Genomic DNA, 13,821 nt, shown 5'->3' on the forward strand with positions numbered 1-13,821 from the left:
CACGTACGCACGCAACGCACGCACCGCACGCACCACGCACACACGACACACGCACGCGCACATCCACACGCGCACGCGCACACGCACACAGCACACGCACACGCACAACACACACAACAACACACACACACACACACACACACGCAACACAAACACACACACACAAAACTGTACGCCGGACTTAACTCCGTCGAATCGTTGGATTAATCAACTTATCTATTTCGCACAAATTTATCGCTAATCGACAAATCATCACATAGTGCTTAAAAGTTGCTGCCATGACGATATCTATTCTGTTATCCCGATATCTTACGACGGTTTAGCTGGTTTAACCACAGATAAACATTAGTTTAGATTAGACCATGGTCTATATATATAATATATATATATATAAATTTTATTTATTTATATATATATATATTCTATTTATTTATTTATTTATATGGTTTAACCTCAGCGAAATGTTTAGCTAACTACTCTTGGACGAAGATGATTCCAGTTTCTGACAGCGTGGGATAGGTTCTTAGTTACGTGTGAAGCCACCATCGCAAACTGGTGCTATTAATAACGTTTGTTCTATAATAACCGACCCGCTGTGGAATGCGGCGGACCCTTATTTTATAGATAGTTTCGCTTAGAAATCTCTTCAACCATAAATTTTTATTATACATCACGGGATAATTTTTATACGTTTATTTATATGAAAATAATCATACGCGCCATGCCATAATATGTAATATAAATGTAAAAGTTTACAAGTGCAAAAATATTGATCTATCTTGAGACGAAGACTGTATGGTGGCGCGTAAATAAAATATAACAGAGAATTCAAAGTAAACCGTAAAATGTTTTACGGACGTCCAGCCAAATATATCTGACTAATCTCATTTCTTTGCACATGCATATTCTCCTAGCTATTGATCCGCTATTCATATAAAAAATTATTCTAATGGTTTTTCGTACCGGCTATAACTATTATTGTTAATATTAAAACCTGATGAACCCAATCATCTTACTTCGATTTATTGGCTGAAAATGATTATCCTTTGAGATAAATCGAACAATGTAAAACCTGTAGACAATTAGCAGTCTCACCTCTAGGCGGATAGAGGTTTAATCTTGACATTTTTTTTGACAAGATTTTACGTGTTTTATTGGTTAACGCCGCAGATCCATCGTACTTTAGGCGGAGACATGCAGCAGGCGAGTCTTACAGCAATGCACGTCAGATATAGTCTGCTTGACCCTATCTCTACACGCCTCTTCATCACGCGCATTGTGAGAGACATCGGTAGCGCGCTCTCTATTGAACGAGTAAGTAATAAGGGTAAGATCGTTGCGGGCCAAGCATCAAATCGCAAACTTATCTCCCGTTCGTTGGATGTAAGGTACGCGAATCGGCGAGGTGTGGTCCTTATGTCTCACTATCGAAAGCCTCTAAATAACCTCATCTCACCCGGGAGACTGAACGCTTTTCAACAGATATCATCCACGATATCACACAAATTATCATATAATAAGAATATAATATTCAATAATAATAATAACAATAATAATATAATATATAATAATATACGCGACGTGAAAATGTGCGCCTTTTCTTTCGGCAGATTTTCAATGACCTCTAATACCTACGAACATCGATGCGTCAGTTCATGTGGGGTCCAGGCCTGCCTCATTCAGCCCTGCGCTTGAGCCAGTAAGCACCAAGCCGTTCAGACTTACTTCCCAGGGACTGTGGTAACGTGACTATTACAGCTGTGTACGTATGAGCTAGCGAGCAGGCAACAGCAGGTTGTTCTGTGTTGTTCTGTGATTTGTTCTGTGGTGTTCTGTTGTGACCCGTACCAGGCTAGCTATAATGCAGGGATATGCAATGCAGGGCATGATTGTTTTGTTTTTTTTTTTATTGAGCCTGGCATCTTTCCGCACTGATCGCTATATTCTCACGCACACGCAAGTTTTATTCGAGCATGGCTTCAGTGAGTTGATAACGGTGCCGCGCGCGGGGCGGGGGTTTCGTGCTGTTTGCGTGGGTGCGGAGGTTTGTATACACTGACGTGTTAGCACGACGTTTGTTATTCTTTCCTATAGGCACGAAGAGTGCGAAAGGGACTGCGCACGTGGAAAAACTCCGCCTGGATGATGTTAATATACATTTTAGGGCGGTATATATAGTACCGGCGAAGTCCCGGCAACACGACGCAATCAGGTGAAGTAGTAGTAAGTAACTTCAAAGTTTAGTCTAATATGGTGTAAAGTCATAGGCGGGTGGAGGGACTCATAGTGACTTTAGATTCACTATTGCGACTGTATACGTAAAATGTCTAATGATATGGCAAGATAATTGGAGTAAAAAAGCAAGCAAAGGAATAATATATACTTCAGTATAGCTATAGTACTTATCATTTAAGTAATATAATATTACCTAGAACCTATAACGTTGGCACGCCTTCGCACTAAACAGTCCTCTCCTGTCTACATGACCGGGGTTCACCCTTAGACAGCTCGCATTGCGATAGAGACCATGCGTACACTTGGTGCCCCCTATTCGGTTGTTACCGTTGGGCCTGGCGTAATGTGATTCGCCAGTGGCAGCTTTCTATTTGTGTAGCGTAGAGATACGATGATTCGGACTGCTTGCTAGCACTAAGACACCTACGCCGTAGCAGAGTAGCGGTGTACTGGGACGGATGGTGAACGAAAGCGTTACTAATCTTTCCCAGTTCAAGGGTGTCGTACATAAAACAATTAACTAATAGAAAAGGTATCAGGTCAAAAATCTTCTAATCCTTAGTATTGGAACTTTTTGCCGGATTTTTAATCTTTATTTATTCACTTTAGTATCGGTAAAAGCTGTGTTGGGAAACGTGCTGGGTTTCTGATTTATTTTAGTGCGACGCTTGCCATAATAGATTGATTTAATGTTTTTATTCGGCCACATTAATTTTCAGCGCAATAGGTCGTGAATATATATCGCTCGGCATTTCCGTGCGAATTTCATACGATTTGTTTAAAGACTAAAGGAGCTGTTAAAGAACTCTTTTCATTTTTTCGAATGTGACTGTGATTTTGTTGTAGTGACCTACGTATTTTCGTATCATTTATATTCTAGCATGCATACGAGAAAGTGGGAATATTCTCTGTTCAAGTTCACATGCAGATCAGTAAGTAATGACAACCTTAATAGTATAAGCGCGGAGGGACGTTTTATGGGCGGTATATGTGCGTGCGGTGTGTGTGCGCGCCAACGCGTGTTTGCGTGTATGTGCGTGTTGGGGGGCGGCCGCGCTATCATTCTCGGCATGGCCGTGTTGTTGTTGCGTGTTGCGTGCGTGGTGCGTGTGTTTTTCGTTGCGTGCGTCATGTGCGTATTTGCGGCCTCGTCATTTTATTATACCTGCTAGCTAATGTATGTACTCTGTGGTTATTGTATGCGTGAATTCGTAGAGAGCTGTTAACTAATAGAAGATCTATTATACAATTCAGAATAAATAGAAGAAAGCATAATTCCACTTATTATGGTCATAAACGGACGATATCTTATTGGCTTTTTTAATATACATTTTATTTATTTCAATTGTTTTTTTTCTATCGTAGAAATTATTTCATTAAAGTTGGATTAAGCAGGCATACACACTCAGTTTTCATTCTAAATTTTCTCATAGTGTGAAACGCTGGTTGCTATAGTAACGTCTGCCCTAATTATTTGTATTTTCAACGACAGCCAAGGGAGCTAAAGGCCAATGTTGTGTCTTTACTCAATCGCTTACATTAGTATAGAATTAACTGTGTATTAAAATCGATATGTTAAAACATTATATACATACCAGCACGATAACGCAGGATTCACTGAAGAAGTAACAAATTTAAAGGACGCGAAAAAAACTATTAAAGAACGGCACGATCATTTACTGCCGGCCGCTAAACGAATTTGGCGACTGCCTCGTTACCCTGCAGAAAACAGGCAACTTTAGATGGACAGCGGAACACAACTCCTTAAAGGGTGAAAGGCCTGCACGTCGGTTTTCATCCGATCGTTGGCATGCGCGACTATCCGGAGATCCTCTAGATGGCTCTACCTGTCTCAAACCGGACAGTCGAATGCCAGTCGAGATCAAATGTAAGGATAAATACTGCTTAGTCAGAGCGTAGCAAGTGGTACGTTATTCCGCCAAGGTATTTCTTAAATGGCACCTAGTTTATTCCAACTAAAAAAATTTATATTATTTTTATTTATTAATTATTATGCACTTTTGTTATGCGAGTAGAGACAGTATTAGATTTACTACTGCCACGTTGCTGGTGTTTCGGATTCTAGTTATTAACAAGTTGACAATTTCTTTTTTTGAATTTTCTGCGCCGAATTTGCGACCGGTACATAATCGGAATATATGCGTCTATTCAAACCCTATTTGAATTCAATTCAATTAGAAGATTTTAGGCTAGCTAGTCACTGTGCAATTTAGGAGAAAAGAATAATGTATCTTATATCTAAAATTAATTAGAAACGCAAGTTCGATTACAACCACAAGAGGTGTGAAAAACATGTCTAAGGCGTGGTCTGGCAAAGTACAAACATGATGTGATCTTGGCTAATATTTTTTTAAGAATTTATCTGACATCAACTATATCATGTTTATGATAATAGGATATCGCTACTTATCAGGAGTACGGATAAATAGGGTGAACTGTATTAATCTATATATATCGCACCTCGACGGGCCGTCTCTAATGTAAATCTTTCCCGAATCCACGCGAAAATATTTGTTCTGCCACGCCGCTGGCCGGAAATAGCCAGAGCGAGGCGTTGCCTAGCGAAGGGCGTGTCACCGACAGACACGCACATGTGCGCGGTGCAGATGTCGAAATGTAGTTCCGATCGGGACGCATGGTGGTAACTGATGAAAGCTGATATATCAACCCACTAAACGTGTATGTGTAACACATTCCTCCTTCCGTCATCCTGTTGCGATTACTCATTACTAGCAATATATATCAATTATCATATATAGCAATTGAGCAGGTTGCTAAATCATCAGAGGAACGCCATGTAACAAAATAAAAATTACTCAGATAGTCAAGATTAGCATAAATCAGTATTTAAAGTAATCAGGAGGTTCTATGAAGTAATAATTCCATCATCATGACATCACTCATTGGGGTTTTGCAGAGCAAGAATGAGCCTCTCGGTGATCCAACAGCGCCACCTTGCGACCCGGACAGCAAACTCAATCATCCACCATATCTGCCGAGTACATATCAATTATAAATAACTCTTTACGCTTCGCGTAAGCAACTACGATAACTGTACGGATATAGATAGTAACGCTATTTCTTAGAAATTTCTAATAAAATTTTCGCTCGTGTTTAATGCCAATAAAGACAAATGAAGCTGACAGTCTAACTGACCCAACTAGAGAACTAGACACTGGAGAAAATCGTACCTATTATATAAGAAAAAATGGGAAAACAAGGGCCGTAATGTCTAAACACCAACAGCCATACAATGTCATCAGGAGCGCATAAACCCTTTTACAATTTATGTTTTGTTACTTTTTGGGTTTTCTACGCTCTTGCTAACACACATTACAAAATCATTCATCGGCATTTGATAACCGATCATCGATTCGTGATGTTGCAGAGATAGGTGGCGCTGCGCTGTCAGAAGACACTCTGTGCATGGACAGCGTGCAGCACTGGGGCGACATCGAGCACCCGCACTATGACCTTCACAACCTGTACGGAACTAGCATGGCTGCGGCAACGGCAAGGTTATTATCTTTCTCTCTTTCTCTCTCTCTCTCTCTCTCTCTCTCTCTCTCCTCACCGTCGCTCGTCTCTCTCCATCTCTCTCTCTCCTCCTACTTTCTCCTCTGCTCTCCTCTCCTCTCTCTCTCGCTCACTCTCTGTCTCTCTCTCTATTCTTTTTATCTCGTCACACTCTTGTTCGCCGAGAACGCAGAGTTTTTCCTTCGAGGTCCTTTGAGGCGCTGTCAGATCGATTTTAAATTATAGATAAAATTATCATTGTTTTTAGGCCTCGCATAAGTATCTAACTACTCAATAGCCTGTAGTTATTCTGGCCTCTGGTGACTTAACGCCTATACTCCTCCATTGCTTAACGTCCTCTCCAATGACAGATCGAAGCCGATTCGAAAACACACGCCAAGAGTAAGACGATGCTACCGCCTAGAGGCGTCCTACGAACCACTAAGATGGGACGACAATCTATACCACTTATTGTCCTTAAAAACCACACCTCTCTCTCTCTACATGGTGTTATAACCGCTGTGCCCTCTACGGCACTGAGCCAGACCTGGAACTCGAAAGGCGCCTGCCCTGTTCGGTGCGGCTTTCACTTCTCTGTTCGTGTATCTTTGTCGTCTCAGCCTTTAATATTACGGACGATAACGAATCTAGGAAACCGGTAGGGGAACTGGTTGTCAGAAACCGATCACAAATAGACGCATGACTTCGAAATGTCATGAATTTACAGTGAAGTGTCGTGCAAGAAGTGTAAATTAAATAAATCTAACGTCATAGGAGTTACGATAGTCATACATTATGTATCAGTTCTGACAAACGGCACAAGAGGGCGTGCGAAAGGCTGAATCTGCTCCCTAAATCCCATCGGGAACGTTTGTGGTATCTTTGAGCGGTAGTTCTGACAACGCTCGCTCCAAAATGGGCGCAGTGACGAAAGCGCCGTCGTGCAGCACGCTGTATATGCATTCTATCACTATAGGTTTGTGGGACATAACTCGCAGCTTACGCTGTTGGATAATGGCGGCATGTCTCTCATAATTCTTGAAGCTCTAATAAGTTGCTTTATGATCTCATGAGATATCGATGTAGCGAGGTGGACGCTCTACAAATAACGACATCATAATGCACCGTGATGGCTAATATATAACGAAGCCTTCAACCATGGCCGGCAGTCCGGTGAGAATAACCTCGGCCACTGTCGTTATTCGAATACATATTTCTTCGGGCGCCAGTGCGAGTAAACTATTCAGTCTGACAAATATAGTGATTGATCGATAATAGAGCTTTTTCGTTTGAAGGGCAACGAGTGGATCTTCGGGACAAACAAGGGCCTGCTGACGTCACGATCAACGTATCCAGTGCGCGGGAAAAGTACGCCGCACGTTGCTAGCCGACAACACTCAAACTTGGCTCCCGACACATGCAACGCTCCATTCCGGCGATTCCGAGTTGGACTGTTTGGAATTCCGTACGTACGACTGACACACGTGATGAGAGGTTTTACAGATTCACTCCACACTGTATAATACCGCTATATACTAGTACCGGCTATCCGTTAGTCTGGTGAAGTAGTGCCGACTGCACACTAGCAACTAGGCATAGGATGTCACAGCGAAGCGAATTCGATGACAGTGGGAACAGCACACAGACGCGCGCTCACACACACGCATACACACACGCATACACGTTGGGCTATATCGTTTTACACCTATGCGCCGCAGACGCGCGCACACCGAGCGCACACAATACACACACGATGGCATATGCACACACCGCGCATACGCTCTTAGTATACGTGCAGTCAGGCTAGGCTGTGGGTGGGTAATATTCACGTACAAACTCGTAGAACTGCAAATTCTTCAACAAATTTATTTCCCCTTAGCCTCCCAGTTGGTGCTAGCTCTGCGGTTTCTGGAAAACGCGGAGAGGGAGTTTGCCAAGCGATAGGATGCAACTTGGCGAGCGTTCTATCGCCTGCTGGAATCATCAACGGCTCATGAACCGAAAGACGGTACGCTCAGTGCCAGCCAACATCGTACATCGTTACACACGCAGCACGTACTGGCACGCACGCACGCACGGCACGCACGCACGCACCGACGCACACGCACCGCGCCACATGCCTACGCGCACGCTCACACTAGCACACGCACACGCACAACGCACACACACACACACACACACACAACGACACACCATCACAACCAACACCACAAAACACACACACAAATGCGTACGCCGGCCACTTAACTCCGAGCATCGGTGTGATAAGTCAACTTATCTATTTCGCACAAATTTATCGCTAATTGCACAATCATCACATAGTGCGCAAAAGTTGCTGCCATGACGATATCTATACTGTTATACCGATATCTATACGACGGTTAGCTGGTTTAACCACAGATAAACCATTAGTATTAGATTAGACCATGGCTATATATATATATATATATATATATATATATTTTTTTTTTATATATATATATATTTATTTATTTATTTATTTATATGGTTTAACCTCAGCGAAATGTTTAGCTAACTACTTTGGACCGAAGATGATTCAGTTCTGACCAGCTGGGATAGGTTCTAGTTACGTGTGAAGCCACCATCGCAAACTGGTGCTATTAATAACGTTTGTTCTATAATAACCGACCCGCTGTGGAATGCGGGACCCTTATTTATAGATAGTTTCGCTTAGAAATCTCTTCAACCATAAATATTTATTATACATCACGGGATAATTTTTATACGTTTATTTATATGAAAATAATCATAACGCGCCATGCCATAATATGTAATATATAAATGTTAAAAAGTTTCAAGTGCAAAATATTGATCTATCTTGAGACAAGACTGTATGGTGGCGCGTAAAAAAAAATAAAACAGAGAATTCAAAGTAAACCGTAAAATAGTTTTACGGACGTCCAGCCAAATATATCTGACTAATCTCATTTCTTTGCACATGGCATATTCTCTAGCTTTATACGCGAATATCAATTATATGACAATTGATCCGCTATTCATAAAAAAAAATTATTCTTAATGGTTTTTCGTACGGCTATAACTATTATTGTTAATATTAAAACCTAATGAAACCCAATCATCTTACATTCGATTTATTGGCTGAAAATGATTATCCTTTAGATAAATCGAAACATGTAAAACCTGTAGACAAATTAGGTCTCACCTCTTAGCCGGATAGAGGTTTAATCTTGACATTTTTTTTGACAAGATTTTACGTGTTATTGGTACAGCCGCAGGATCCATCGTACTTTAGCGGAGACATGCAGCAGGCGAGTCTTACAGCAATGCACGTCAGATATAGTCTGCTACCCTATCTCTACACGCTCTTCCATCACGCGCATGTGAGAGGACATTCGGTAGCGCGCCCTCTATTGAACGAGTAAGTAATTAAGGGTAAGATCGTTGCGGGCAATGATCAATCGGCAAACTTATCTCCTTCGTTCCGTTGGATGTAGGTACGGAATCGGCCGAGGTGTGGTCTTATGTCTCACTATCGAAAGCCTCTAAAATAAGCCTCATCTCACCCGGGAGACTTGTAACGCTTTTCACAGAATATTTCATCACGATTATCAACAAAATATCATATTAATAAGAATAATATTATCAATAATAATAATAACAATAATAATAATAATAATAATAATAATAATAATAATAACAATAATAATAATAATAATAATAATAACGCCACGTGAAAATGTGCGCCTTTTCTTTCGGGCAGATTTTCAAATGACCCTAATACCTACGACATCGATCGTCAGTTCATGTGGGGTCCAGGCCTGCTCATTAGCCCTGCGCTTGACCAGGGTAGCACCAACGTCAGAGCTTACTTCCCACCGGGACTGTGGTACGACTATTACACTGTGAGTATGAGCTAGGAGCAGGCAACACAGAGCGTGCGGTAACTATAAACGCTGATCTGTGTTGTTCTGTGTTGTTCTGTGTTGTTCTGTGGTGTTCTGTGTGACCCGTACAGGCTAGCTATATGCAGGCGTATGCAATGCAGGGCATGACTTGTTTTTTTGTTTTTTATGTGAGCCGTGCATCGTTCCGCACTGATCTATATCTCACGCACACGCAGTTTTATTCGAGCAGGCTTCAGTGAGTTTATACGGTGCGGCGCGGTTTCCGTGCGTGTGCGTGCGCTTACGTGTGTAATTGAGCGTGCCTGTATCCGTGCGTGCGTGGGTGCGAGCGTTTGTATACACTGACGTTTAGCCACGAACGTTTGTTATTCTTCCTATAGGCCACGAAGGTGCGACAGGGACTGCGCACGTTGAAAACTCCGCTGGATAGAGTTAATATACATTTTAGGGGCGGTTATATAGTACCCGGCCAAGTCCCCGGCAACACGACGCAATTCAGGTGAGCTAGTAGTAAGTAACTTCAAGTTTATGTCTATATGGTTAAGTCATAGCGGGTGGAGGGACTCTAGTGATTAGATTCACTATTGCGACTGTATACGTAAATACGTCTAATGTATGCAAGAAATTTGGAGTAAAAAAGCAAGCAAGGAATATATATATATATATATTACCTAGAACCTATACGTGCGCACCCTTTCGCACTAACACATCTCCTGTCTAATGGACCGGGGTTTCACCCTTAGAAGCTCCATTGCGATAGAGTACATGCGTACACTTGGTGCCCCCTATCGGTTGTTACGTTGCCTGCGTAATGTGATTCGCCAGTGGCAGCTTTCTATCGTTGTAGCCGTAAGAACGTGATGCGGCTGTTCGTAGCACTAGACCACGCCGAGCGAGCTAGCGGTGAGCTGTACTGGGACGATGGTGAGACGAAAGGTACTTAATCTTTCCCAGTTCAAGGGTGTCGTACATAAAACAAATACTAAATAGAAAATGGTATGTTCAGCAAAAATCTTCTAATCCTTAGTATTTGGAACTTGGGATTTAATCTTTATTATTCACTTTAGTATCGGTAAAAGCTGTGTGAAAACGGTCTGGGTTTCTGATTTATTAGTGACGCTTGCATAATAGATTGATTTAATGTTTTATTACGGCCACATTAATTTTCAGCGCAATAGTCGTGAATATAATACGCTCGGCATTTCCGTGCCGATTTCATACGATTTGTTAAAGAACTAAAGAGTGTTAAAGAACTCTTTTCATTTTTTCGATTGTGACTGTGATTTTGTTGTAGTGAACCTACGTATTTCTTCATTTACTATTCTAGATGCATACGAGAAAGGGGAATATCTCTCTGTCAAGTTCACATGCAGTTCAGTAAGTAATGACAACCTGTAATAGTATAAGCGCGGAGACGTTTTATGGCGTATATGTGCGTGCGCGTGTGTGTGCGCGCACGCGTGTGTGCGTGTATGTGCGTGTGCGCGCGCGTGTCTGTGTGCGTGTTCGTGCGTGGTGCGTGTGTTCGTGCGTGCGTCTGTGCGTATTTGCGGGTTCGTATATTATATTACTGTAGCTAATGTATGTACTGTGGTTATTGTATGCGTGAATTCGTAAGAGCTGTATACTAATGAAGAATCTTAATACAATCAGAATAAATAGAGAAAAGCATAACTTCACATTATTATTGGTCAAACAGGACGAATATCTTATTGCTTTTTAATATACATTTAATTTACCATTCATATTGTTTTTTTCTATCGTAGAATAAACTTCATTAAAGTTGGATTAATTCAGACATACACACAGTATTCTTCTCAAATTTTCTCATCGTGAAAACTGGTTGCTATAGTAACAGTCCTGCTAATTATTTCGTATTTTCAACGACAGCCAAGGAGCCTAAAGCCAAGTTGTGTCTTACTCAATCCGCTTCACTTAGTATAGATAAACTGTGTATTAAAATCGATATGTAAAAACATTATATAAATACCAGCACGATAAACGCAGGGATCACTGAAAGATAACAAATTAAAGAGGAAAAAAAACTAGTAAAACGGCCGTCATATCTGCGGCCGCTAACAATGGCGACTGCTCGTTACCCGGAAACAGGAACAACTTAGATGGACAGCGGAACACAACTCCCTAAGGGGTGAAAGGCTGCACGTCGGTTTCATCGACATCTTGGGCATGCCGCACTATCCCCGGAGAATCCTCATAGATGGCGCGACGGTCCTCAAACCCGGACAGTACGAATGGCAGTCGAGCACAAATGTAAGGATAACTACTGCTTAGTCAGACGTAGCAGTGTACGTTTATCCCGCCAGTTATTCTTTATATCTATAACCCGTAACACCATTCCCATTGTAATACCATTCCACTATATTATAGCTTATTAAATTATATCGAATTAAATTAAATAAAATTATATTATATTTTATTATATTATATTATGCACTTTTGATTATGAGAAGAGCAGTATAGATTTCTACTGCACGTTGCTGTTTTCGATTTCTAGTTATTAACAAGTTTGTTTTTTTTTGAATTTTCCTTGGAGGTGAAGGCAGGCGCGCGAATTGGGCGACCGGTCAGAGTATATCGAATATATGCGTGCTATCAAGACCCTATTTGAATTGCGAGATTCATAGCAAAAGATTTGTAGGCTATGTCCTGGCATAAAGAAAAACGATAATTACTTTATCTAAAATTAAGTTAGAACGGCCAGTGATAAGCAAGAGGTTGTGAAAACTTCTAACCGGTGTCGAAAGTGGCAACGTGATGTGATGTGTAATGTAGAATTAATCTACACTCGAAAGCTATATAGTTGGTTATATAATAGATCTATGATATTCTAGGGAGTAGATAATAGGGAACTATGTATCTAGGGCTCCTGATATATATATGCTGTTATATAATAGGATATAATAGTGTATCATAACTAAATATGAAACATAATGATACTAGTCTTTTTGATCACACTACATATATGCGATTGATGCGTGATATACTGGATTGCTCGTGTTTTTAGCAGTTCCTCGCGGCTAAAAGCGGTTCCAGATGTATCCAATGAAGCCAGTACTGACCGTACATCCAAGGGTGGGACGTTATTGAACACGCTGTCCACAAGATGGATCTGAGTGAGCAGAGAGAGAGAGAGAGAGAGATGAGAGAGAGAGAGAGAGAGAGAGAGAGAGAGAGAGAGAAAGGAGGAGGAGAGGAGAAAAGCCGAGATATGAGAGACAGAGAAAGGGAGAGTGACAGTTGAGAGATTGGATGAGAGAGAGAAAGAGAGAGAGAGAGAGAGAAGAGGAGAGAGAGAGAGAGAGCGAGAGAGGGAGAGAGAGAGGTAGAGGGAAAGAGAGAGCAGGAGAAGGGAAGCGCGCGAGAATAGAGAGAGACGAGAGAGAGAGAGAGAGAGAGAGGGGGGGGGAGAAAGAAATAGGCGAGAGAGAAAGGTAGAGGATGAGGGGAGTGGTGTGTGTTGTCAGGGACAGAGGCGAGAGTTTACTACGGGTTAGACAATACGCCCCCTGGCTCGTTAATAATGACGTTATGCCTAGTTAGATAGATCAGGGTCTTCTGGATCTTTCAAGGTCCGCATAAGCTCAGCTGTTGCCAAAGATATGTTGCGATTTACGATTGCCGGGCTGGGCGTCATATATGATTTATAGGTTCGATAGCCGATTAGGAATCCGAATTTTTACATAATAAGGGCTGCTTTAAAGAAATTTGTTAAAGCCATACAGCGCTAGTGGTGGCTACCTTCAGACTTCTCTTGATTAAGAACTGTTGTTGCTCGCATACTTTTCTATGAGATCGCGCAGAGAGAACAAGAGGTTGATAATAACACATTCAAGAGTAGTTTTATTATCTACTCTTGAAGAGAAGGATACTCCCGGCGATGAGATCAGCAGCCGATGAAAGGATAGTGCTAAGAAGACTCAATATTTATCATGCTAGTTCGCGTGAGGGCGGCTGCTGTAATATCTTGCAGGACGAGAAAACGCGTGACAAGTGGACGGGGCGGGCTGAGCCACATAAATAAATGTAAACCCGAGCGAGGCAAGCATGTAATTGTTGCGGCGCCTGGCCTGGTTCACATATATTGTGACGCGGGAGATGCCTGCCGCGACAAACGTAAGTCCGTGTGGTTATTAATGGCAAT

General features: G+C 41.7%; 1 protein-coding gene across 1 annotated transcript in view; it reads left to right on the forward strand.

Moving 5' to 3' along the window:
* Window positions 1-12,732, forward strand: part of LOC106812716 (maltase-glucoamylase, intestinal-like) — a 17,465-nt gene extending 4,733 nt beyond the window's left edge. The window contains exons 4-10 of the mRNA XM_014816660.1: window positions 9,024-9,172; window positions 9,515-9,656; window positions 10,040-10,158; window positions 10,507-10,595; window positions 10,987-11,036; window positions 11,769-11,930; window positions 12,688-12,732. Coding sequence (XP_014672146.1) covers window positions 9,024-9,172; window positions 9,515-9,656; window positions 10,040-10,158; window positions 10,507-10,595; window positions 10,987-11,036; window positions 11,769-11,930; window positions 12,688-12,726 — 750 coding nt within the window. The 3' untranslated portion in view covers window positions 12,727-12,732. The remainder of the gene's footprint in view (window positions 1-9,023; window positions 9,173-9,514; window positions 9,657-10,039; window positions 10,159-10,506; window positions 10,596-10,986; window positions 11,037-11,768; window positions 11,931-12,687) is intronic.
* Window positions 12,733-13,821: the final 1,089 nt, after the last annotated feature.

The sequence above is a fragment of the Priapulus caudatus genome, unplaced genomic scaffold (genome assembly GCF_000485595.1).
Source record: "Priapulus caudatus unplaced genomic scaffold, Priapulus_caudatus-5.0.1 Scaffold678, whole genome shotgun sequence".
Lineage (NCBI taxonomy): Eukaryota > Metazoa > Priapulida > Priapulimorpha > Priapulimorphida > Priapulidae > Priapulus > Priapulus caudatus.